The 23,752-nt window shown below is 37.1% G+C and overlaps 1 protein-coding gene across 5 annotated transcripts in view; it reads right to left on the bottom strand.

The window, feature by feature from the left end:
* The window catches only part of Ckap5 (cytoskeleton associated protein 5), a 94,478-nt gene that overhangs the window by 21,093 nt on the left and 49,633 nt on the right, over positions 1-23,752 (bottom strand). For all 5 annotated transcript variants that reach the window (XM_040745823.1, XM_040745827.1, XM_040745825.1 and 2 more), the window contains exons 13-30: positions 23,478-23,660; positions 20,881-20,994; positions 20,515-20,625; positions 18,691-18,783; positions 17,030-17,215; positions 16,177-16,271; positions 13,559-13,616; positions 13,344-13,469; positions 12,111-12,250; positions 11,510-11,684; positions 10,121-10,234; positions 8,689-8,817; positions 7,649-7,843; positions 6,822-6,957; positions 2,020-2,108; positions 979-1,104; positions 514-663; positions 20-223 (exon numbers count right to left, since the gene is read on the bottom strand). In XM_040745823.1, the coding sequence (XP_040601757.1) occupies positions 20-223; positions 514-663; positions 979-1,104; positions 2,020-2,108; positions 6,822-6,957; positions 7,649-7,843; positions 8,689-8,817; positions 10,121-10,234; positions 11,510-11,684; positions 12,111-12,250; positions 13,344-13,469; positions 13,559-13,616; positions 16,177-16,271; positions 17,030-17,215; positions 18,691-18,783; positions 20,515-20,625; positions 20,881-20,994; positions 23,478-23,660 (2,424 nt within the window). The remainder of the gene's footprint in view (positions 1-19; positions 224-513; positions 664-978; positions 1,105-2,019; positions 2,109-6,821; positions 6,958-7,648; positions 7,844-8,688; positions 8,818-10,120; positions 10,235-11,509; positions 11,685-12,110; positions 12,251-13,343; positions 13,470-13,558; positions 13,617-16,176; positions 16,272-17,029; positions 17,216-18,690; positions 18,784-20,514; positions 20,626-20,880; positions 20,995-23,477; positions 23,661-23,752) is intronic.

The raw sequence follows: 23,752 nt of genomic DNA, 5'->3' as shown, positions 1-23,752 counted from the left end.
CAGGATAAGAACACATTACCTTGAGGATGAGATAGGGGATAAAGGAAGATGCTTCATTCTCAGTAAGATGATACTCTTCCTCACTCAGCAGAGTAAAGAGCAATTTTAAATATTCCAGTGCTTTCATTAGAACGCTTGTATTGGTGTCAAAAAACCGGAGGGTAAGCCATTTTAAGATAAGATCCAGGCAACCAATGACACCTTCTTTTTCACTCTCCAAGTGCTTAAGATAAAAACAAAAACCCCACAGGTAATTCTGTATGCAAATTTAAATTTTATCATGGCCATAGTTCTTAAATTTTACTGGTGCCCCAAAGAAAATCTAATCTAAGATTTTTAGACTTTTAATAGGATCCCCTAAATACACCATCATTTATTCTATCAAATGAGACAGCTCTACAGAGAACATTGTATTCTACATCTTCCTCAAGGTATTCAAACTTGACCATTTCAAAGTAATCGATATTTTCATATTCCTGAGACATATAGATATTTATCTATTTGAAGACTTACATCAACCATGACAGCCAGAGCTTTATTGTGATGCTGAAAGTCTGAGTGAAACATTTCATCTTGTAACCACTTAGCCACACAGCTAGACATTTGAGTCTTCAGCTGTTCAATATATTCATCACGTGGAGTAGTAAAATTCCACTTTAGCACCTGAGGGGAAAAGTAGGAAGGCAGTGAGAGTAAACAGTTCAACTAAAACAAAGTTGAGAGAGTCACCTGGCACAGCTGAAGGACTCAACTAATGGGATACTTTTTTGCTCCTTAGCCTGTTTTTTTGTTTGTTTGTTTGTTTGCTTGTTTGTTTGAGACAGGGTCTTGCCATTTAGTAGTGACTGATCTGGCACTGTATACAGAAAGCAGGCTGGCCTTGAATTCACAGTAATTTTCCTGTCTTAGTAGGCTAAATCCTTGATTAACAAGATAAAAACAAGCAAAAACTCCCAAAGATTCTTATTACTTCCTTACCTTTAATCCTTTTTCATCTCTCATCCTTTGCTCCTTTCCATTTGGAACAACAATAAAAATAGGTCCAGATTTGTCATCATCTTCCTTTAAGGTGGTTTTGCTTGGCACTTTCTTCCCTTGTGCACTCTACAGCCAGAGTTAAGAGAATATCGATTAGGCAGGCCACTTCTTTTTTTTTTTTTTTTTGGTTTTTCGAGACAGGGTTTCTCTGTGGCTTTGGAGGCTGTCCTGGAACTAGCTCTTGTAGACCAGGCTGGCCTCGAACTCACAGAGATCCGCCTGCCTCTGCCTCCCGAGTGCTGGGATTAAAGGCGTGCGCCACCAACGCCCGGCGGCAGGCCACTTCTAATGAACATATGCTGCTGCCTATCAAGAGAGCATTAAAGGAGCTAGGGAAATCTCTCTACAATATATTCCAACATGAAAGAAAATAATGAGTTCTGAATCTTTCATGTAATATGCTTTTGAATGAGACAGAGTCCTACCATGTAGATCAGGCTGGTCTTTAACCTGCATTTCTCCCACTTCAGCCCTGGACTTGATTACATATGTATACTATAAACATTTTAAATTATACTATGTGAGTCTTTGTTGGTTATTGAGTTAGAAAGGTATATATATATATTTGGAAAAATTGCTATTATCTCCAATTAGTCTGAGTCACAGACAATCTTTAGTTTTCTTCTTTAAAATCTTCAATATCTTTTGTTCTTTGTTTTGTTTTTTCAAGAGAGGGTTTCTCTGTATAACCTACGCTCTGTAGACCAGGCTGGTCTCAAACTCGGGGATCTGCCTGTCTCAGCATCCTGAGTGCTGGGCTTAAAGGCATGCACCACCACCACCCTCCTGTCTCTTCAATGCTATTCAAAAAAATGAAATCATTCAATCAAACAAAAGCCACAGAAACTTCTATAAATCCTTAATTTCATATTATCAAAAGCAGGAATGTTCTTTCATATGTACTATGACCTTTCCTAATGGAGTGACTCAGTGTACAAAATTAAAACAAAAGAACTATTTAAGTGTGGAAAGTTAACACACCTTTGCTTTGGAGGAAACTCCTGGAGCTTTAGCCTTCTTCAGATCAGGCTTAACTTCTGTGGTGCTGGAAACAGAATCTTCAACAGGTGCTTTGAAGGGGAAAAAGCGTATACTATGTTAAATTCCTATCAGTTATCCTAGATACATTAAACACAGAATGATTAAAAAACAACTCTGTAGCCTTAAATGTATCAATATGTAAATGATTAAAGTTTTTTTCCCTAGTCCTTTTTTCTCTTCAAGTTTCTCTTTAGAAGTTGGGCATAGTGGCACATGCCTGTTATTCTAGAACTTGGGAGATTGCTGCAAGTTTGAGGATATGTGATCTACATAGTGAGAGGAGGGAATGAGTAAGGGGATCCAAACTAAGGATATTTTGGGTGGGTGGGGGGAACCAAACTTGCAATTTTATAAGCTAATTAAAAACAAAAGCAAACAATAATAGAAATTTGAGATACTCTGCACAGGTGAGTAAAGTTATTCCTAAAAACCATAGGTTATTAACCTAAAATAAAACAAACAGGCAATTACCATTGTTCTTGGTTGCCCCTAAGACCTAGATTAGATGGTAAAACTTTAGGGCTGAAAACACCATATTATTCAGATGCAGATATAAAGAAATCATGCTGGAAGTGTGCCGAAACCTTCCTATTCTAGGAATAACTTGTATGGGAAAGTTTTCTTCTATGATTTTGTTGAATATATTTTCTATGCCTTTGAGTTGGACTTCTCCTCCTTCTATCCCTATTATTCTTAGGTTTGGTGTTTTCATGGTATCCCAGATTCCCTTCATGTTTTGTGTTAAGGATTTGTTGGATTTAAAATTTTCTTTGACTGATGCCTATGAAAATATAAGAGGCTTCCAGAACACCAAATTGACTGAATCAAAAATAAAAAAGTTCCCTTGCCATATAATAATCAAAACAATAAACATAAAAAATATTAAGAATTTCAAAGGAGAAAGGTCAGGTAACATATAAAGGCAAACTTATCAGAATTACACCTGATTTCTCAACAGAAACAATGAGAGCCAGAAGGTCTTGGTCAAATGTTATTCAGATGCTAAGGAACCACGGATATGAGCAAAGACTAGTTTACTCAGCAAAGCTTTCAATAACCATAGATGGAAAACAAGCTATTATATGATAAAACCAAATTTAAACAATACCTATCCACAAGCCCAGCTCTACAGGAAGTACTAGAAGGAAAACACCAACCCAAGGAAATCACCTACGTCTGCAAGAGCACAGGGAATAAATGAGCTTACAGCAGCAAACCCCAAAGAAGGGAACTGAACACACAATGCCATCGCCAACAACAAAAACAAAAATAATAGGAAGTAGCAATCACTGGTCATTAACATCTGGTCTCAATTCACATATAAAAAGACACAGGCTAACAGATTGGATATGAAAACAGAATGCATCCTTCTGCTGCACACAAGAAACACACCTCAACCAGACAGACAGAGTAAAGGGTTAGAGAAAAATTTTCCAATTAAATGAACCTAAGAAACAAGCTGGTGTAGCTATCCTAATAACTAACATAATAGACTTCAAACTAAAACCAATAAAAAAAAACATACAGAAGGGCATTTCATATTCATCAAAGGAAAAATCCATCAAGAGGAAATCTCCATTCTGAACACCTATGCCCCAAACACATGGGCTCCTGAATTTACAAAGAAACATTACTAAAGCTTAAATGACAAATCAAGCCCCACACACTAATAGTGGGAGACTTCAACACCTCACTCTCACCACTGGACAGAAGCTTAACAGAGAAATAAGGGAACTAACAGATGTTATGACTCAAATGGACTTCTCAGACATCTATAGAACATTCCACCCAAACACAAATGAATATACTTTTTTTCAACACCTCTGGAACTTTCTCAAAAATATATCACATACTCGGTAACAAAGCAAATTTCATACAAACAAACTGGAATGAACCCATGTACCCTATCAGATTACCACAGCTTAAACTTGGAATTCAACAACCCTAATTTCAGAAAGCCCACAAACACATGGAAAATGAACAATGATCAACTGAACTACCAATGGGTCAAGGAAGAAATAAAGAAAGAAATAAAAGACTTCCTAAATTTAATGAAAATGACCGCACAACATACCCAAACTTATGGGACACAATGAAAGCAGTGCTCACAAGAAAGTTCATAGCTCAAAATGCCTACATAAAGATGCTGGAAAAAAGCTGGGCATTGGTGGCACATACCTTTAATCCCAGCACTTGGGAGGTAGAGGCAGGTGGATCTCTGTGAGTTCCAGGCCAGCCTCGTCTACAGAGCGAGTTCCAGGACAGCCTCCAAAACAATATAGAGAAACCCTGTCTCAAAAACAAAACAAAACAAACAAACAAAAAAAGCAGCTGGAAAAATCCCATACTAGTGAATTAACAGAACAACTGAAAGCACCAGAACAAAAAAGCAAACTCACCTAGAAGTAGACAGCAAGAAATAGTCAAATTAAGGGCTGAAATCAATAAAATAGAAACAAAGAAAACAATACAAAAAAAAAATCAATGAGACAAAGAGTTGGTTCTCTGAGAAATTTGACAAAATAGACTAACCAAAAGACAGAGAGAATATCCAAATTAACAAAACCAGAAACGAAAAAGGGGACATAACAACAGTCACGGAGGAAGTCCAGAGAACATGAAGTCATACTTCAAAAACCTGTACTCTACAAAATTAGAAAACTTTTAAGGAGACGAACAATTTTCTAGATAAGTACCACATACCAAAATTAAATCAAGAACAGATAAATAAATTAAATACACCTATAACCCCTAAGGAAATAGGAACAGCTATCAATAGTCTCCCAATCAAAAACAAAACAAAACAAAACAAAACAAAAAAACCAAGCCCAGATGGATTTAGTGCAGAATTCTACCAGATCTTCAAAGAAGATCTAAAACCAATACTTAAAACCAATACTCCTCAAATAATTTTACACAATAAAAACAGAAGAAACATTGTCAAACTCTTTTTATGAAGCTACAGTTACCCTGATACCCAAACCACACAAAGACATAACTAAGAAAGAGAAGTACAGACCAATTTCCCTCATGAGTATAGATGCAAAAATACTCAATAAAATACTGGCAAACTGAATTAAAAAACACATTAGAAAAATCATCCACCATGACCAAGTAGGATTCATTCCACAGATGCAGGGATGGTTAAATATATGAAAATCCATCAAAGTAATCCACCATATAAAAAAACAAACAAAAAAAACCCCACATGATCATCTCACCAGATGCTGAAAAAGCCTTTGATAAAATTCAATACCCCTTCATGATAAAGGTCTTGGAGAGAATAGGGATACAAGGAACATACCAATACATAATAAAGGCAATATACAATAACCCAACAGCCAACCTCAAACTAAAGGGAGAGAAACTCAAAGCAATCCCATTGCAATCAGGAACAAGACAAGGTTGTCCACTCTCTCCATATATATTCAATATAGTACTCGAAGTTCTAGTTAGAGCAATAAGACAACAAAGGAGTTACAAAATGGAAAAGAAGCCAAACTCTCTCGCTATTTGCTGATGATAGTTTACATAAGTGACCCCCAAAATTCTACCAGCAAACTCCTACAACTGATAAACACCTTCAATAATGCAGCAGGATAGAAGATCAACTAAAAAAAATCAGTAGCCCTCCTATATACAGATGACAAACGGGCTAAGAAGGAAATCAGAGAAACATCACCCTTTACAATAGCCACAAATAATATAAAATATCTTGGGGTAACTCTAACCAAACAAAGTGAAAGACCTGTATAACAAGAACTTCAAGTCTTTAAAGAAATTAAAGATAGCAGAAAATGGAAAGATTTTCCATGCTCTTGAATAGGTAGGATCAACATAGTAAAAATGGCAATCCTACCAAAAGTAAACTACAGATTCAATGCAATCAAAATCCCAGCACAATTCTTCACAGACCTTGAAAGAACAATACTTCATATGGAAAAACAAAAAAACCCAGAATAACCAAAACAATCCTGTACAATAAAGAATCATCTGGGGACATCAGCATCCCTGACTTCAAGCTCTACTATAGAGCTATAGTAACATAAACAGTTTGGTATTGGCCTAAAAACAGACAGGTGGACCAATGGAATTGAATTGAAGACCCTAATTATCAACTCACACACCTATGAACACCAATTTTTGACAGAAGCTAAAAATATAAAATGGAAAAAAGGAAACATATTCAACAAATGGTGCTGGTATAACTGGCTGTCAACATGTACAAGAATGCAAATAGATCCATACTTATCACCATGCACAAAACTCAAGTCCAAATGTATCAAAGACCTCAATATGAATCCATCCACACTGAATGAACCTCATAGAAGAGGAAGTGGGATATACATTTGAACACATAAGCACAGGAGACCTCTTCATAAATAGAACACCAGTAGCACAGAAACTGAGACTAACAATTAATAAATGGTACCTCTTGAAACTGAGAAGCTTCTCTAAAGCAAAGAACAGTCAAAAGACAAAATGGCTCCCTACACAATGAGAAAAGATCTTCACCAACCCAACATCTGACAGAAGGCTCATCTCCAAAATATACAAAAAACTTAAGAAACTAGACATCAAACTACCAAATAATCCAAATTATCTTCATGGCACATAAAACAGATCACCACACCTTTAGCATGGACCCTAAATGTCTAGAGGAGGAGGTGAGGAAATTAAATGAAAAGAGTAACAGGCTGGCTGTGTTCTGAGTTCCTTCAAGTCATTTTCAAAGTTAGTACCTGGTGTAGGCTGGGATTTTGCTGGAGCTGACCCTCCCATTGGTTTGGACATTGTCTTAGCAGGTGCAGCAGGCTTTGATGGCATGTTAGCTTTGGCCTTTTCTAGCATGGCCAGTACTTGATCTTTAGAAGTTGGCTATAAAGACAAAGCAAATCAAAGTTGACATATGATACATTCATACTAAGATTACTAACAGGTCTGCTACCAAATAAATACCTGAGCTCCTACTTTTGATTTACCAATGAAGTTCAGGAGTAAGCACAAAGCACAAAAGTAGCACACATTATGAAGTCACATTCGAGTAACTACCATTCTAGAAGGTAATAATTTGCATTCCTATAAGTCATCAGACTCTTAGATCTACACTGCTAAAATTTTTATTTTTGCTCTCATTAGAATTTCAGACTGAAGCTGGACAGTGGTAGCACTTCCCTTTAATTCCATTGTGCAGAGTTCAAGGCCACCCTGGTCTACAAATCCAAGTTCTAGAACAGCGAGAGCTGTTACACAGAGAAACCCTACCTCAAAAAACAAAAACAACAAAGAAGGATTTCAGATTGAGCTGAGTGGTCAGTAGTGGCGCACACCTTTAATCACAGCACTCAGGAGGCAGAGGTAGGTGGATCTTTGTGTGTTCCAGGATAGCCTGGTCTACAGAGTGAGTTAGGACAGCCAGGGCTATATATACAGAGAAACCCTGTCTCAGGAAGAAAAAAAAAAAATCAGATTGAGTCCCATGGTAGGTTGTATGATCCTCTGCTTATATAAAATAATGTTTAATATTTTCATAATAGCTTTTAACAATGTTAGCCACAAGAACGAGTACCTTTAATTTCCCAGTAGCCTTGGCCATTTTTTCATATCCTAAATGCATCATAAAAAATGGCAAAGCATCTTGGGCCTTCTTTCGTACATCTCCATTTCGATCTTCTAGACAAGAATACAGATGAGGAATACAAAGGATAAGGTCTGTGGGAGTCGAACGCAGGGTAGGGAGTTTCTCAGCCAGCCAGCCCAGAAGCTGCCAAAAGAAAAAAAGATTAGTCAAACACTGTAAGTGAATAATTACTATTATTAATGTCATGCTTAATGATTTTTATTAGTTTCAGAGATTGAATTATTTTCTTCTTTAGTAATAGGAATGGAAAAAGCCTTCAGTCCTAGCATTCAGGAAGCAGGAACTGGTGAATTCTGCATGAGTTTGAGGCCAGCTGGTCTATACATCTAGCTCCAGGATAGTAAAGTCTACACAGCAATATCAAATCTCAATTCCTCCCACAATCTGAAATTCTAATGAGAGCAAAATCAAACAAAAAGATGGGAGAATGAGAGTGACTGCTGGCCTCTACATGTACACCCATCCACCCACCCAGAGAAGGAATTTAAAAAACAGAACACAGAAAGTGCTGGCAATTTGGCATCATCTTTATTTACTTACACAAAGTAAATAAAGTAAGCATAAAGTTTATGCTTTAGTTTATTTTTCTGGAAACAGGTTCTCATGTAGTAAGCCAAGTTAGCCTGGAATTCATTATGTAGAACAAGCTGATCCCCCTTGCCTTAGCTTCTTAAGTACTAGGAGTACTTACCATTTTTGGCTTTAAAATAAGGTTTGTTAAGCTGGACATGGTGGCACATACCTTTAATCCCAGCAGGGCAGAGGCAAGCAGAACACTTGAGTTCAAAGCCAGTCTGGTCTACATAGTGAGTTCCAGGACAGCCATGGCCACATAGAGAGATCCTGTCTCGAACTACCTGCCTCCCCTCAAAAAGGTATGTTTTAAACACAAATACATAGTTATTACGGAGGCCATCTAAAAAGATAAAAGGTATGAGTAAAATACACAATTTACTTATTGTACTAACCTCTTGCCTCAAGAAAGGATTTTCTTTCTTGAGTTCTTCAGAAAGATCTTCTCCCTCCAGCCATTCCTTCATGCCAGTCTGTTCTGCCCAAGCATTCACAGTTGCTAGGGCAGCAGCTCGAACGTTGTTCTGAAGTGAGAACAGAATGGGGCAAAAATATCAAGTACGGTTTAGAGGGAGGGGTGAACAAGTGGATGTTTCTTCTAACATCCCATGTACATACTTGAACCATCTTCTCTGAAACAGAAACTAGTGCTATGGTTGTACTAAAGGTTTCAAAAGAAGGTAGAAATAAAGAACACAAAGTTGGAAGAAGAAAAATCCTACACACTGTTAGGTAAAATAATAATTTAGGCAAATTTTTTTTTCTAAGACAGGGTTTCTCTGTGTAGCTTTGACTGTCCTGGAACTGACTGTGTAGACCAGGCCTGCCTCTGCCTCCAAGTGTTGGGATTTAAAATCATGTACAACCTCCAGGTTAATCTGGGCAAATAGTATGGAAGAATAATAAACATATTTTGCTTTCTAAATCTATGGAAGCTTTTATGTCGCTATCTGATAAAGAATGGAATTCTGTTAAGGACTTCAAATTGTTAAGGATTAAGCTAATTCTTGTAATCATAGAAAAGAAATACTTATGAATTAAAAAATAAATGCAATTTCTCAAATTAAGTGAATACACAAAAGTAAAGGGACATTAAAATATTTAGCATAGGGCTAAATAAAAAAAGCAAAAATCAAAACACTTGCAACCTTCAATGATACTTCAATGACCTCTAATATTGTCACTATTGTTACTAAAGAAAAGCATGCTATAGTAGTTCAGGAGTGGGAAGGATATAGAAAATCACTTCAACATCCAAATTTCATAGACTTACTCATTATCTCAGAACTTTTAAGCCAGGTGTGGTGACACACACTTTTAACCCAGCACTTGGGACACAGAGGCAGGAGACTCTCTTGAACTTAAGGTGAGCCTGGTCTACACTGAGCATTCCAGGACAGCCAGTGATACATAAAGAAACCCTGTCTCAAGAACAAAAATACAAAACAAAACAAAAAATACCCAAAACAAAAGAAAACCTTAATGATGTCATAATCCTTAATAGCAATAATTTACTGAATGTATGTTATATAAAACAAGCAGAAATAAAAGTGTTTCAACTAATTAATCAAATATATCAATTATTAAAATTCTGTAACAAAGAAATTTCATAAACTAAACCTAGAAGACATAGCTATTTAAGGATCACAAACTTAAATAATTATACATCTAGTTATCACATAAATTCTGCCTGGAAGTGAAGCATGTTGAATATTTTTCTTCTAATATTATAATCTTCTTACCTATACTCTAAAGCAGAGAATTTCCTTTAACACAAGAATATGGCTGACTTATTACAGAATGGAAGTATGGTGTGAAGATATTTACCTTGCTATCGCCAAGGACAGTAATGATAGGTATGCCTAAGTTCTTTACATGTTGCTTGATATTTGGACCCATGGCTACCGCCAGTTGCTGAAGGATATTCAATGTCTGCTGGACCTGAGGTAGAAAGAGCCAACACAGGTTCAAACTGTAATCAAATGCTGTTATAAGCCTCTGAACTACTTAATATATAGCAATACCATAGTACTGTAAGACAAACCTAATAGGATTATGAATAATTTTTTAGCCTCATATTGGGCACTGCACTTGTGTGCATACTTAAAACACATATACACTTTTTTTTTTTTTTTTTGAGATAGGCTCTTACTATGTAACCCTGGCAAGCCAGAGTGGCCTGAAAATCAGAAGTCTTACTGGCCTCTGTCTCCTGAGTGCTAGGACTAAAGGCAGGCTCTACCATGCTTGGCAAAAAATAACAATCTTTCAAAAAAACTATAGTACTAGAATTTTATTCTATAGTTTAAAAGATATTGACATAAAAAACAACAATTAAAATACAGAAATTAGGGCCATCAAAGATGAAATGGTAGGTAAAGACACCTGCCATCATGGCTGACAATTTGAGTTCAGTCCCAGAACTTTGGTGTGGTAGGAGAGAACTGAGACCTGCAAGCTGTTCTCTGACCTCTATATGCACTACCTTCCATCCAAATACACGTAAGTAATTACTTTTTTTTTATCATTTTTTATTTTAATTTTAAATAGCTTGTTTTACATGTCAATCCCAGTTCCCTCTCCCTCCCCTCTTCCCGCACTCCCCTTCCCCCTCTCCCTCCCACCCTATTGCCAAATCCTTCCACATAGGGGATATCTAGAGTCTGTCATTTTACTCTTGGTAGGTTCAAGGCACTCCCCTAAGAGTCCAGGCTGAGAGAGCATCTCTCTTTGTGCTATAGGCACATGAAGTCAGTAATTACTTTTTTTTAAAGCTAGAAGTTAAACAAAGCATGATGATGCATGTCTATAATCCCAATACTGGGAGGGCTTGATACAGAAGAACTGCCTGGAGTTTGAAAGTATCTTAGGAGACATAATGAGTTCAAGGCCATCCTGAATTACATAGTGAATCTCGATTTTAAAACACAAACAAAAAAGTATGAATAGGCATATTTACATATATTAAAATTAAAATAGTTTCACACAAAAATATTTAGTATTAGACTTCTGTAAAAATAAATTCTGATATTTAATAGAATTTAATTACTAAATTTGTATAACCTTGAGACACCTTTAAGAAATATAAGGAATCTTTTTGGAGCTTAAAGCATATAACACAATCACTCATTTTTGCTAGTGAAAATCACAACGAAAACGAACCTTCTATAGCAGCAGAGGAGGGTAAGAAAGCGAAAAGACACATGGTTCACGTACCAAGATTTTATTTGAATCATTGAGCCGACCCTTCAAGGCAGTTGGAAGTTCACCTATATTTGGTTGGATAAATTTTGCTTCATTGATAATACCTGCCACTTCATCTAAGCCTTCTTTTCTGATCTTCCAATTCTTGTCACCAATTTTAGACACCAACTCTGAAGTAATTTTGTCACTGAAAAACAGAAGGCATAATTTTAATTCTAGACTCTCAAAGCAAATGTCACCAAAATTCTCTATACTAAATTAAAAGGTTAGGATTTTAGTATAATGAATTTGGATACACTAGTGCACAATTAAAATATTAGCACTTAGGAAGCTAAGACAGGAGGACAGTGGGGTCAAGGCCAGTCTGTATTATACAGTGAAACCCTGTCTCCCTGCTCCCCCAAAAAGCCAAAACAAAGCAAACAAACAAACAGCTGGGGGGCTTGTTGGCACACACTTTTAATCCTAGCATCCTAGAGGCAAAAGCAGGAGGATCTCTTGAGTTTGAGGCCAGCCTTCTCTACACCTAGTGAGTTTTCATATGAGGTCTAAACCCAAACTCTGAAACAGTATAAAGAAAAAAAAAAAAACAATTTCTTAGGGTAAAACCTACCTGATCTCTATCCTTGGCAAAAGATCAACAACATCATTGCCCCCATCATCTGGTTCATCTCCATCTTCTACTTCATCTGCACCACTTGTACTGTTCTTAGAAATTCCTCTGGTTGGAGCGGGTGGGCTTTGTCCCTGCATCTACATAAAAGGAATAAAACTAATGAACTTGAAGAATGACAGTAAATACTCTAGAGAAGGTACTTAATGTAAAATGTTCTCATTCTAGGGCTGAAGAGCTGGCTTAGAGGTTAAGAGCACTGGCTGGTCGTCTAGAGGTCCTAAGATTGATTCCCAGCAACTACATGGTAGCTCACAACCATCTACAGTGGATTATGATACTCTCCTTCTGGAATAAAGGCATACAGGTAGATAGAGCACTCATACAAATAAATAAATAAATAAATAATTGAAAAGAAAAAATGTTTCTTTCTTTTATAATACTTCTTTTTGTTTGTAGCTATGCTTGAGATAGACTCCAGGACCTTAATGCATGCTAGCAAGTGTTCAACCACTGAACTTCATTCCTAACTCATAAAAAATTTACATACAGTATAATATTAAACATACTTTAATTGCTAGCTAGATTCTAATTTTGAGAAAAAAACAGCAAGTTATTTTTATGGAAAACTACTAGAACTTGACTTATCAATCACTAAGTTGTCTTTTGATTTCTATCCCCAAAACAAAAGCAAGCTGTGAACATTTACCATGTTCAGTCTGAAAAGCAGCCACTCTAGAAAAGGGTGGTGGTGGAGCATGCCTTTAATCCCAGCACTCAGGAGGCAGAGGCAGGCAGATCACTGTGAGTTCCAAAGCCACAGAGAAACCCTGTCTCAAAAAACCAAAAAACTAAAAAAAATAAAAATAAATAAATAAATGGATAAAATAATAGCTTGGGTCTTCTGGAAGAGCTCTTAACTAGTAGTTATCTCTGTAGGCTCTGTTTCTCTGTGTGTAGTTTGCTCTGGCTGTCCTGGAAACTTAGGTTCTGGTTTTGCTTGTTTTTTTTTCAGACAAGAGTCTTACTTTTCCAGACAAGGTAGCTGGAGCTGACCTTCAATGTTGTTATAGCCTAGCCTAGACTAATTCTGAAATAATTCATGATCTTCCAAGCTCAAAGTGTTTGAATTACATGTGTATGCATGCCATTAAACCTGGTTAAAAATTCAGTTTTAACTAATGTGAAATTCTCACGACTACCCATAGATTGTACCATTTTTAGAACCTTTACCTTTTCAAATTCTGCGTCTATCTGGGATAGGAGGGCAGGCTTTTCATCCTCAAAGAACATTCTCAAAGAAGGACCAACATATAGAAACATCACACCAAGCAAGGTAATGGCAGAAGTCCTCACAGCCTGCCAGAGAAAACATTAAGAACTTTCTAAACCAGAGCAGAATCACAAAAGTGGTTATAATGCTTCCACGCATGCTGGAGTGTACTCACTGGATTTGTTGCAGCGAGAGCAGTCTTCACATTGCTAATGAAAGCTTTGACATTCAACCTAGAAAAAAAACAAAGCATTGAGAACTAATAGTAAACAAATGAAATCTTCAAAATATTTAAGAGCTTATAAAATCAGACTTAAGGATTGGTTCCCATTGAATGAGTCTTCAGGTATCCTCTTTGCTAAATTTAAAGTGAGCTTTTAAATACTATCTATATGCTGATTAACCCTACTATGCTTAATGAAGACTCCAAAATCTACTCTTTAAACTTGGTCCTCTGGAAGGACACTGAGTGCTCTTTAACTGCTGAGTCATCTTTCCAGGCCAGAGAAGCAGAGCTGTTCTTCTACCTTTATATGGGTTCCAAGGACTAAACTCAAATCATCAGGACTTACTTGCTAAACCATCTTATTATATTGGTACCCTACATCCAGTATTAAACTCCAGAATTCCAGATTCATGTACACATCTGCCTTGGTCACATTTCAATTTCTATGTCTAGCAGACATCCTACATACACACTTATTCCCAAACTTGTGCCTTTAGTCTTCTGTAACTCATTTCAGACCTACATTTAAGTCTTCCAGCATTTCAGACCATCCTTGACTCCATTCTGATTCAATATCCTATTTAGTTCTATTTTCAAAATATATCCTAAGCATAGAATACTTCTGTAATTTTTTTTTCCAGACAGGCTTTCTCTGTGTAGCCTTGGCTGTCCTGGAACTCAGGGATCAGGCTGGCCTTGAACTCACAGAGATCTGCTTGCCTCTGCCTACCCAGTGCTGGAATTAAATGCATGTGCTACCATTGACTGGCTTGCAAACAACTATTTCTTGACAGCATTATTTGAACAACATATTAAGTAGACTCCCTATGTTTTACTATCTACCTTTGACTTCAGTCAGATACTCTTCTGCCAAAGTTTTCTATATCAAAATTTTGGCAGTCCTGAGAAATAAACCCAGAACCTCATGCATGCTAGGCAAGTATTTTACCAGCAAATTGCATTCTTGCCCTGCTTAAATTTTTTTTTCCCAATGTATTTTATATACTGAGGCTCCAGATGTCTTGCTCCCTTTCTTTTGCCCGTCTTATTTTCTACCACTCTCTAATCACATTTTACTTTAGCTATACTCGGAGAAGCATATACTAGTCAGTATTTTTTTGTTTATTTTTGAGACAGGGTCTCACTATGTAGTTGCCCTTGAACTCACAGCAATCTGCCTTTCTCTGCCTGTCTTTCGTGTTGCTGGTATTAAAGATGTGTGCCATCATTCCTGGCCCTTGTTGTAGCATTTTATAAGCTAATAAGTGGTAGGTATATCAAGTAAACAAATATTCCAAAACAAGGCACAGAGAAAGCAATACAATATAGCATCTAAACTCTTTTCCTTGACCCAGAATGTCTGGATTCAAGCCTTGGCTTTCCGTACTTTTAATGTCTTCATCTATAGAGCAAAGACAACACACTGCTGTATGAAAACTGCTCAAAAAGGTCCTGGATAACTAGCAAACACTGACAGTTCCAGGACAGAAAGCTACAGCAGGAGGCTTAAATATTTCCAGGAATCTAAGACTACCCAAGTCAACAAAAAGAACAGCTGTGTCCCCAGTGAGATGGCTTGAAGGGTAAATGTGCTTGCTATCAAGGTTGGTGACATGACTTTAAAACTAAGCAGTCACATGGTAGAAGGAAAGAACCAATTTCTGCAAGTTATTGTCTGACCTTATATACATCCTGTGGCATGCACACATGAATGTGCACACACACCCAACTCCCCACAAAAGAAGTTTAATTAGTAGGTCTAAATGTAATTAAAAAATAATGAACAACTATGTTAATATAAAAATGGCAGAGTGTTTAAGCAACTAAAAAATTTTATTGTAGCAATTCTGACAGCATTTAATCCAAAAAAGAGCCCTTTCAGGCACTAAACAACTATGAATTTTTGAAAAGTATCTGACTAGAAATACTTGAAACTAGCTTTTCAACAGCTAATAATAATTAAGGAAAAAAAGCTTTACTGTGTGACAGTTACTAACATTTAAGGAAAAAAAAATAACTTAAGAGACCCTTCTTTGGAGCATTGGGCTAGTAGTTAGTATGTTGAAGGTCTTCCCCAGAACCTCTAGATAGGCAGGACATAGGGGACAGCTAAATGCCTTAGCTAAGGCCTCTACCACCAAGCCTAAGGATTAGAGTTTGAGTTCCCAGAACTCACACAGTGGAAGGACAGACTAATTCCCCAAAGCTGTCTTCAGATTGTCACATGTATTTCGTGGCATATTATATGCCACTGCACATCCCACAAGACAGACACATACAACCTAAATAATCCTTAAATGTGTTAGTGTACACACACACACACAGAAACCATTTATATGAACACTTAAAAATATATACAAACTCTTTTTTTACTAGATATCAAAATGTATATCAAAATGTACAATATAAGTCAACGAAGACCTTTCAGAACAAACGTGCTTTTCTTTTATGTAAATTAGACGACCCAATTCTAGTTCTTCAGAAATTAGCAGAGATAGTAAAAACAAATGAAAACCAAAGACTTGGTAAAATATTTAACTATATTCCACTTTTTTCCCCTGACTTACCCAGAAAAACCAAATTCTTTTATTGCATTTGATAACCAATTTAGAGTTTCTGACTGATTCTTGGGATTCTTTTGTGAGAAGGCCATTGACATCACCTAAAACAATCGAAAACACCGTATCAGATCTCTATTTTCTCTCATATTTCTTACAGAAATAAATTATGATTCTAAGGCATATAGTACCAAATATGATTTTTCAGGTGTTAATTATATGGACCTATGATCAAAAGATTTAATTTACCCTAAAAAACAAAATGATGGTTTTTTTTTTAACGATTTATTTTTATGGTTTTGTTTGTTTGGTTTTGGTTTGGGAGAGAGGATTTCTCTGTGAAGATTTGGAGCCTATCCTAGCACTCGCTGTATAGTCGATGCTGGCCTCGAACCCAAAGAGATCTACCTACCTCTTTGCCTCCCGACTGCTGGGTATTTTTATGTTTTTATTTTATTTTTTGCACGCATGTACATCTATATGAGGATGTTAACAGACAGCTATGAGCTGACATGTGGGTGCTAGGAACTGAACCTGGGTCCTCTGGAAGAACAGTCAGTACTCTTAACAACTGAGCCATCTCTTTAGCCTCAGAAATAACAGTTTTAAAAGCATTGCTGTTGGAAACTTTTCATTTACTGATGATTTTGAATTACAATGTAATTAATGTCATCTTCTATAGTAAGTTGCAGGATACCATAATGAGACCTGTCCCAAAGACAACACCAAAAACAAATAAACAAATAAATAAGACCCACAGCATAAAACAACTTTACCTAAGAATTAACTGGAATTGGTAGGCCTAAATTAAAATTTGGGAAAAAATTGGGACAATGTAAGTAAAGAGCTCTGTGGAACTAACCTGTTCAGCTGTCCATGGCAACATACATGCTTCAGCTATTGCTGTCATAGCCTCTTTTGCATTGTTCCCACATTTAACATCTCCTATCTTGTCTACAAGGCCATCTAATACAATCTGAGCAGAAGTTTTAGAAAAATTTCCCTTCTGGGCGATCAAAGCAACTATGTGAAGCTTCATCTGCATCACCTGAGCAAGGATAAATATCAGAACATTATCAGGGAGTCAATGATCTTCAGTTACCAACCCATGTAGCAACCTGAAGATGTGATATCTGCAAGCATACTAAATGACAATCAAAAATTTAGACAACTGAATTATACAGGCTTAACAAAGTAGTTATAAAATACATTCACATAAATAATTTTTTTTGTTAAGACACATGTGGTGGTGAATATAATTGAAAGACTTAAGAAACTGAGGAAGGGGACAGTTTTCAATGCCAGTCTGAGGCACACGATAAGCGCCTATCTCAAAAAATAAACAGGGTCAGAGAAATGCCTCAGTTCCTAGGAAACTGCTAATTGCACAAAATGAGAACATGAGTTTAATTCCAAGTATCCATGTAAACAGCCAGGTGTAGTAGTGAATGCTTATGATGGGGAGACAAAGGCATGTGTTTGCTAGCCAGATACCCTAGCCTATTCAGTGAGACCCAGGTCTCAGAGACCTCATCTAAAAAGCCAAGTAGATAGATGATAGATCCTAAGAAATGACATCTAAGATTGGTTTCTACCTTCCATCTGTACATGAAAATATATAAATGTATACATACACATACACAATAAATCCCTTGCTATGGATCTAATATAGAAGAATATTGGCTAAAATCAGGCATTCTTTAACCTATCTATTCAGCTTCTGTGAAGATACTAATGTAGTAACAGAGAAGGAGGGAACTAAGGAACATAGAGAGAAAAGAAGGAGAGGATAGACAGAGTAGCAAACACGGGACTAACAAGATGCCAAAAATTAAACAAATACATTCTAAGATTATTATATGTACACTTAGTGATAAATCCTGTATCACGTTCTCTTTTACTTATATTTATTTTTTTGGTTTTTTTTTAAGACAGGGTTTCTCTGTGGCTTTGGAGGCTGTCCTGGAACTCACTCCGTAGACCAGGCTAGTCTCAAACTCACAGAGATCTACCTGCCTCTGTCTCCTGAGTGCTGGAATTAAAGGTGTGCACCACCAACACCTGGCCCTGTATCACTTTAAAAACTTTTTTAAAATTACTACTATGTATGTATAAGTGTGGGTGTGTATGTGTCATGGAGCATATGTGGGACAACTTTTGGGAATCAGCTTTCTTCTACCATAGGTTCTGAGGACCAAGTTCAGGGCATCTTTTACCCATGTATCATTTGTCTTTTCTTCCTTGATTTTTCCTGACAGGGTCTCACTATGTAGCTCTGGCTGTCCTAACTCACTATGTAGAGTAGGCTGGCCTCCAACTACAGAGATCCAACATCTGCCTCCCAACCACTTAAAGAACCATGTGATACTATGCCTCGTGTGTATCAGTTATCTAAACATCTCCCTACATTCATTTTTAAGAGTAATAATACTGTTAAACTCCTAATTACACAGGCCCTCTTATAGATTGAGATGACAGATATCATTTAAATAAAAGACATTAAATGTATATCTTTAAAGATACCTGAAAATTAGTTTCTTTCCATCCAGGTTTTTTAGCTAACATCCTCACTAATGCCTGGCATGGCATTTCAGTTCGCTCCATTAGTTCAACAGCCTATAAATAAAGTAAGACAAGAAAGTGAGAGGGTTATAATTCAAAGTGAAGAGTAGACCCTAAAGTCAAGTACATGGTTATTGCTTACAAATTCACATTTTAGGAATTCATAAATTTTTTCATTTGCCCAGTGTGTGCTATTATCTACTTATACATACTTTGTCTTACTTGATTTTCCTAAAAACAGTAAAGTAAGGTAGAAATTTAATATTAGATTTGTTTTGTTTTTTTGAGACAGGGTTTCTCTGTGTAACATCCCCAGCTGTCCTGGAACTCACTTTGTATAACAGGCTAGCTTCAAACTCACAGAGATCTGCCTGCCTCTGCCCCCCAAGTGCTGGACTAAAGGCGTGTACCACCACCCGGTTAATATTAAATTTCAAAGACACACAAGTTCAGTCGAAACTATAGGAGTGGAAGATGGAGGGCTAAAAGGTTCCTGTCTCAAATTTCACATTCCTTTTTCTCCATCTCTCTCATAGACTCAATCACAATATATTTTAAAATGAGCTATCATGCATCATTTCTGTGCTGACAATTCTCAGTTGTCAATTTGACAATATCTGGAATTAACTAAAACCCAAGAGGCTGTGCACATCTGTGAAAGATTTTTCTTTTCTTTCTTTTTTTTTGTTGAAACAAGGTCTCTCTACATAGGTATGGCTGTCCTGAAGCATACTATGTATACCAGGCTGACCTCAAACTCAAAGAGATCCACCTGCTTCTGTGTCCCACTCCCCCCACCCCCAGTGCAGAGATTAAAGGTGTACACCTGGTTTAAATTCTTTTGTTGTTGCTAGTTTGAGACAGCATCTCACTAATTAGTGTGAAGGATTGTTCTTAAATCATTTACAGTGGGAAGACATCCTTTAATCCAGATCTTTTGAGGTGGGACTGTCTACCTTTATTTAATGTGGGCCACACATTCTGCTGACAACCTATACAAAGGACATAGAAGATGGAAGCTTTGTTCTTTTTCTCCATCTCCCTCATAGACTCATAATCACAATACATGCTAAAATGAGCTATCATGCATCATTCCTTCTTGCCCTCATTCTCACTGTCATATTCATTCTTCACTAGCATTAGAGCCTATTTTTATTGAGATTCCATCATATATTGAAGAAATGCTAAGACAGCCAACCTCATGGATTGAACTAGGTTCCTGGACTTTCAATTAGTAGTTCATCATGGTTGGACTAGCTGGATCACAGCTAATAAACTACTCTAATACATCTCCTCTGTGTGTGTGTGTGTGCATGAACGCGCACACACAGACACACGGATAGACATTTTATACATTCTGTTCCTCTGAAGATCTCTAATATAATTTCAAAAGTTTGGACAGTTCCTTATACCAATATATATGTGTTTTCCATCAATAAATCATGATGACAAGGGAGTAAGTATAGAAATAGACAAAGATTGTCTAATTTAAGTGGCAACCCCTATTTGCTTATTACATTTAATAACAACTTAAAAGTTCATCTAAGCCTTATCATTAACAATAAGAGCCTAATTTTCTTGAAAAGTAGTAAGTTTCAAGCTTAGAGAAGTCAGAATGAGGGTGTTGAAAGATAACTACTAAACAGTTACAGAACAACAAAAAAGCCCAACCTCATCTTAAGTTTATACTATGAACACATCAATTAAGACAAATGCTTAATTCAGGACATTCTTTGTTTCCACATAATATAAATTTTACACTCTATTTCAACCTTGTACATATACCTTTTGGAATTCTTCTATACAGGCTAGCCTTTCCTTCCAGTTGCTACTGTCTAGAAGCTGAATACAGGTTGGAGGAAGAACAGCTGATGCCTTTTCTTCACATACTTCAATCTGTAAGATGGCAATGTCAAAATGAGAAACTACTAAGGAACCAAATGGCATGAATATAAAAGTTACCTAGCCAAATTAAAATAACCCTACAGGCACTGTACAGCATCTGAGTCTTCTTCCATAAAGGAAATCCTGTTCAAGGAAGTATCTATCAGTAGAGATCAATTTACTTTATGTTAAAGAATTCATCCATAGAAGACCTCCAATTCCCTTCAGGGCCTTAACTTTCTATGGTTTTTAATGTCTAATACTCACTGAGAGTTCTGGCTCCACTATTTCTTTGGTCTCCAATCCTTTCTTATTCTTTGTTCCAGTAGCTGCTGAACTTCCTGGTGCAGTTGTTTTGCCTTTCTTAGGTGGTCCACCAGCCTAAAAGAAAATTTTAAAACCACAAACCACTTGAAATTTTATAAAAGTAGTTTTTGTTTTTACATTTTTTGACTCTTGAAAATTTTATTAAAATGAGTTCACCTCAAATAAATATATTTATGGCCCACAGAATTTACCAAATGTCACACAGAGAAACCTAAAGACCATCCATGGATTACCTGACCGATATTCAGGTTGCATATTAAAAACCTCTAATTCATAATAATTAATCAAACAAACTAAAAAGGATGAACTAGAGCCTGGTTGGAGAGATGGCTCAGTGGTTAAGAAGCATTTGCTGCTCTTAGAGAAGACTGGTGCTCAGTTCTAAGCACCCACATCAAAAGGATAACTGCCTGAAACTCCAGCTCCAGGGGTACTGATGCCTATTTCTGGCCTCCATGGACTGCCACAACCTCACATACAAAATAAGTCTTAAAAATAAATAAACTGGGGGGGGGGTTGTGGAGGTTGGTGGGGGGTGGGGGAGGAGGGGAGGAAGAGGGAGCTGGGATTGACATGTGAAGCAAGATTTTTTTCTAATTTAAATAAAAAAAACATAAAAAATAAACAAAACAAAACATAAACTGGCAGTCAGGCAGTGGTGACACAAACCTTTAACCCCAGCACAAGGCAAGCAGAGGAAGCCCTAGGCCAGCCAGGGCTATGTAAAGTGACTCTCTCTCAAACAACAACAAAAAAGAACTGGAATTATACTAAATTTACAGATTAACCTGAGATTAACAATCTGATTTTTAATGCCTCTGATTCTATTTTTAAATTTTTAATTTATTACTATTGCTATTATGAGTGTCTGCACACTACACACAGGTGGAAGTCAGATAACAACCTTCAGAACTTCATTTTCTCCTTTTACCACGGGATCTAAGGACTGACTTCAGGTTGTCATTGTTAGTGGCAAACATCTTTGATGTGATAAGCAATTTGGCCAACTCTGTTTACTCTGGGAATTGTAGGGAGTACGGGTTGGAACAGGACGGATAGACACACACACACTATTTGAAGATCAGATGAAAACATGCAAAATTTGTTCTCTTCTTCAGACCTGGTGATAAGGCAATTAGACTTGGTGGTTACCTAATGAGTTATCTCTATAGCTTAAACTGTAAACTTAAAAAATAGTTCAAATGTTTATCACAATAAAGAGGAAAAAAAGGCATGTTATTACTATTTTTACTCCTAGTCAGAATTTTAAAGAATAAAATTTTTACATCTATGTATTATGTATGTATGTATGCATGCACGTATGTACGTATGGTGTGTGTGTGTGTGTATACCTTGTGTATGCACTTGAGTTTTTTCTCTCTTTCCACTATGTGAACACCAGAGATTGAATTCAAGTTATCAGGCTTGGGTAGGCATCTTTATCCACTGAGTCACCTTGCCAGCTTCCAGGCAGGTTTTAAAGAGAAAACTGTATTGTTGTAATACTATGTCTTTATTAAGAGATGTGCTATTTGCAATGTGGTCATGGAACCCATTTCTTGAATTAAATCATATTGGAAGAACAGCCACAAATACAAAACTGAGGCTCAATCTTACTAAATTCTATTTTTTTTTTTTTTAGATTTTACTATGTATACAGTGTTCTGTCTGCACACCAGAAAAGTGTGCCAGATCTCATTATAGATGGTTGAGAGCCACCATGTGGTTGCTGGGAATTGGACTCAGGAGCTCTGGAAGACCAGCCAGTGCTCTCTGAGCTATCTCTCCGGCCCCGAAATTCTAATTTTTGTTTTGTTTTGTTTTTGTATTTTCTAGGCAGGGTTTCTCTGTATTGTTTTGGAGCCTGTCCTGGAACTCGCTCGGTAGACCAAGCTGGTCTTGAACTCACAGGGATTCACCTGCCTCTGCCTCCCAAGTGTTGGGATTAAAGGCGTGTGCCACCAACGCCTGGCTTAAATTCTAATTTTTAAGCCATCTTGTAACACAAGTTCTAATAGGTCTTAATAATAAAAGCCTGGATGGAGTCAGATATAGGGGTAAAAGCTGAAAGATAAGAGAGATGAAGGAAGCCGGGCGGTGGTGGCGCACGCCTTTAATCCCAGCACTCGGGAGGCAGAGGCAGGCGGATCTTTGTGCGTTCGAGGCCAGGCTGGACCGATAGCCTCCGAAACAATACAGAGAAACCCTGTCTCGTAAAAACCAAAAAAAAAAAAAAAAAAAAAAAAGAGAGATGAAGGAGCAAGCCATAGCCATATCTTACCTCACCAACTTCCCAGCTGAAAAGACAGCCAGTTCCTGTTTTCTCCCACCTATAATCCTTTCTCCACCCAATCATCTCACTTCCTATCTGACAGTTAGCTAGTGTCAAGCCAAGTGTGGTAGCACACATCTGTAAACCCAGCACTTGGGAGACTGAGGCACAAGAAGAACTGTGATATCAAGGCATGCCTGGGCTACACAGTGAGTTTCAGACCAGCAAGGATTAGAGTAAGACATTGTCACAAAAATTTATTAACCTTAGTAGTTGGCGCTTTTTTTAATGGTCCTGGTTTGGGTACTGAAGCATCCTTTGTGTCTTTGTCCCCTGCAGCCCCTGATGTAGCAGCCCTTCCAGGCACAGGCTTGCAGTCTTTCTTTTCAGCTGCAGAACTGGCTTTCTTTCCATGAACCAGCTCTACTTTTTCTGAACACTCTTTGATCTAGAGAAAGCAATATGAACATTATTATGTTCAAATCAACTTTGAAACACAGCCATTACATTGTCACTTCGAAATCATTAAGCCAGAACTAT

This window comes from Mesocricetus auratus, unplaced genomic scaffold (genome assembly GCF_017639785.1).
Source record: "Mesocricetus auratus isolate SY011 unplaced genomic scaffold, BCM_Maur_2.0 Super-Scaffold_100004, whole genome shotgun sequence".
NCBI classification, from domain to species: domain Eukaryota; kingdom Metazoa; phylum Chordata; class Mammalia; order Rodentia; family Cricetidae; genus Mesocricetus; species Mesocricetus auratus.
The sequence above is the reverse complement of the archived record's forward strand: the minus strand, read 5'-3'. Positions and strand labels throughout refer to the sequence as shown.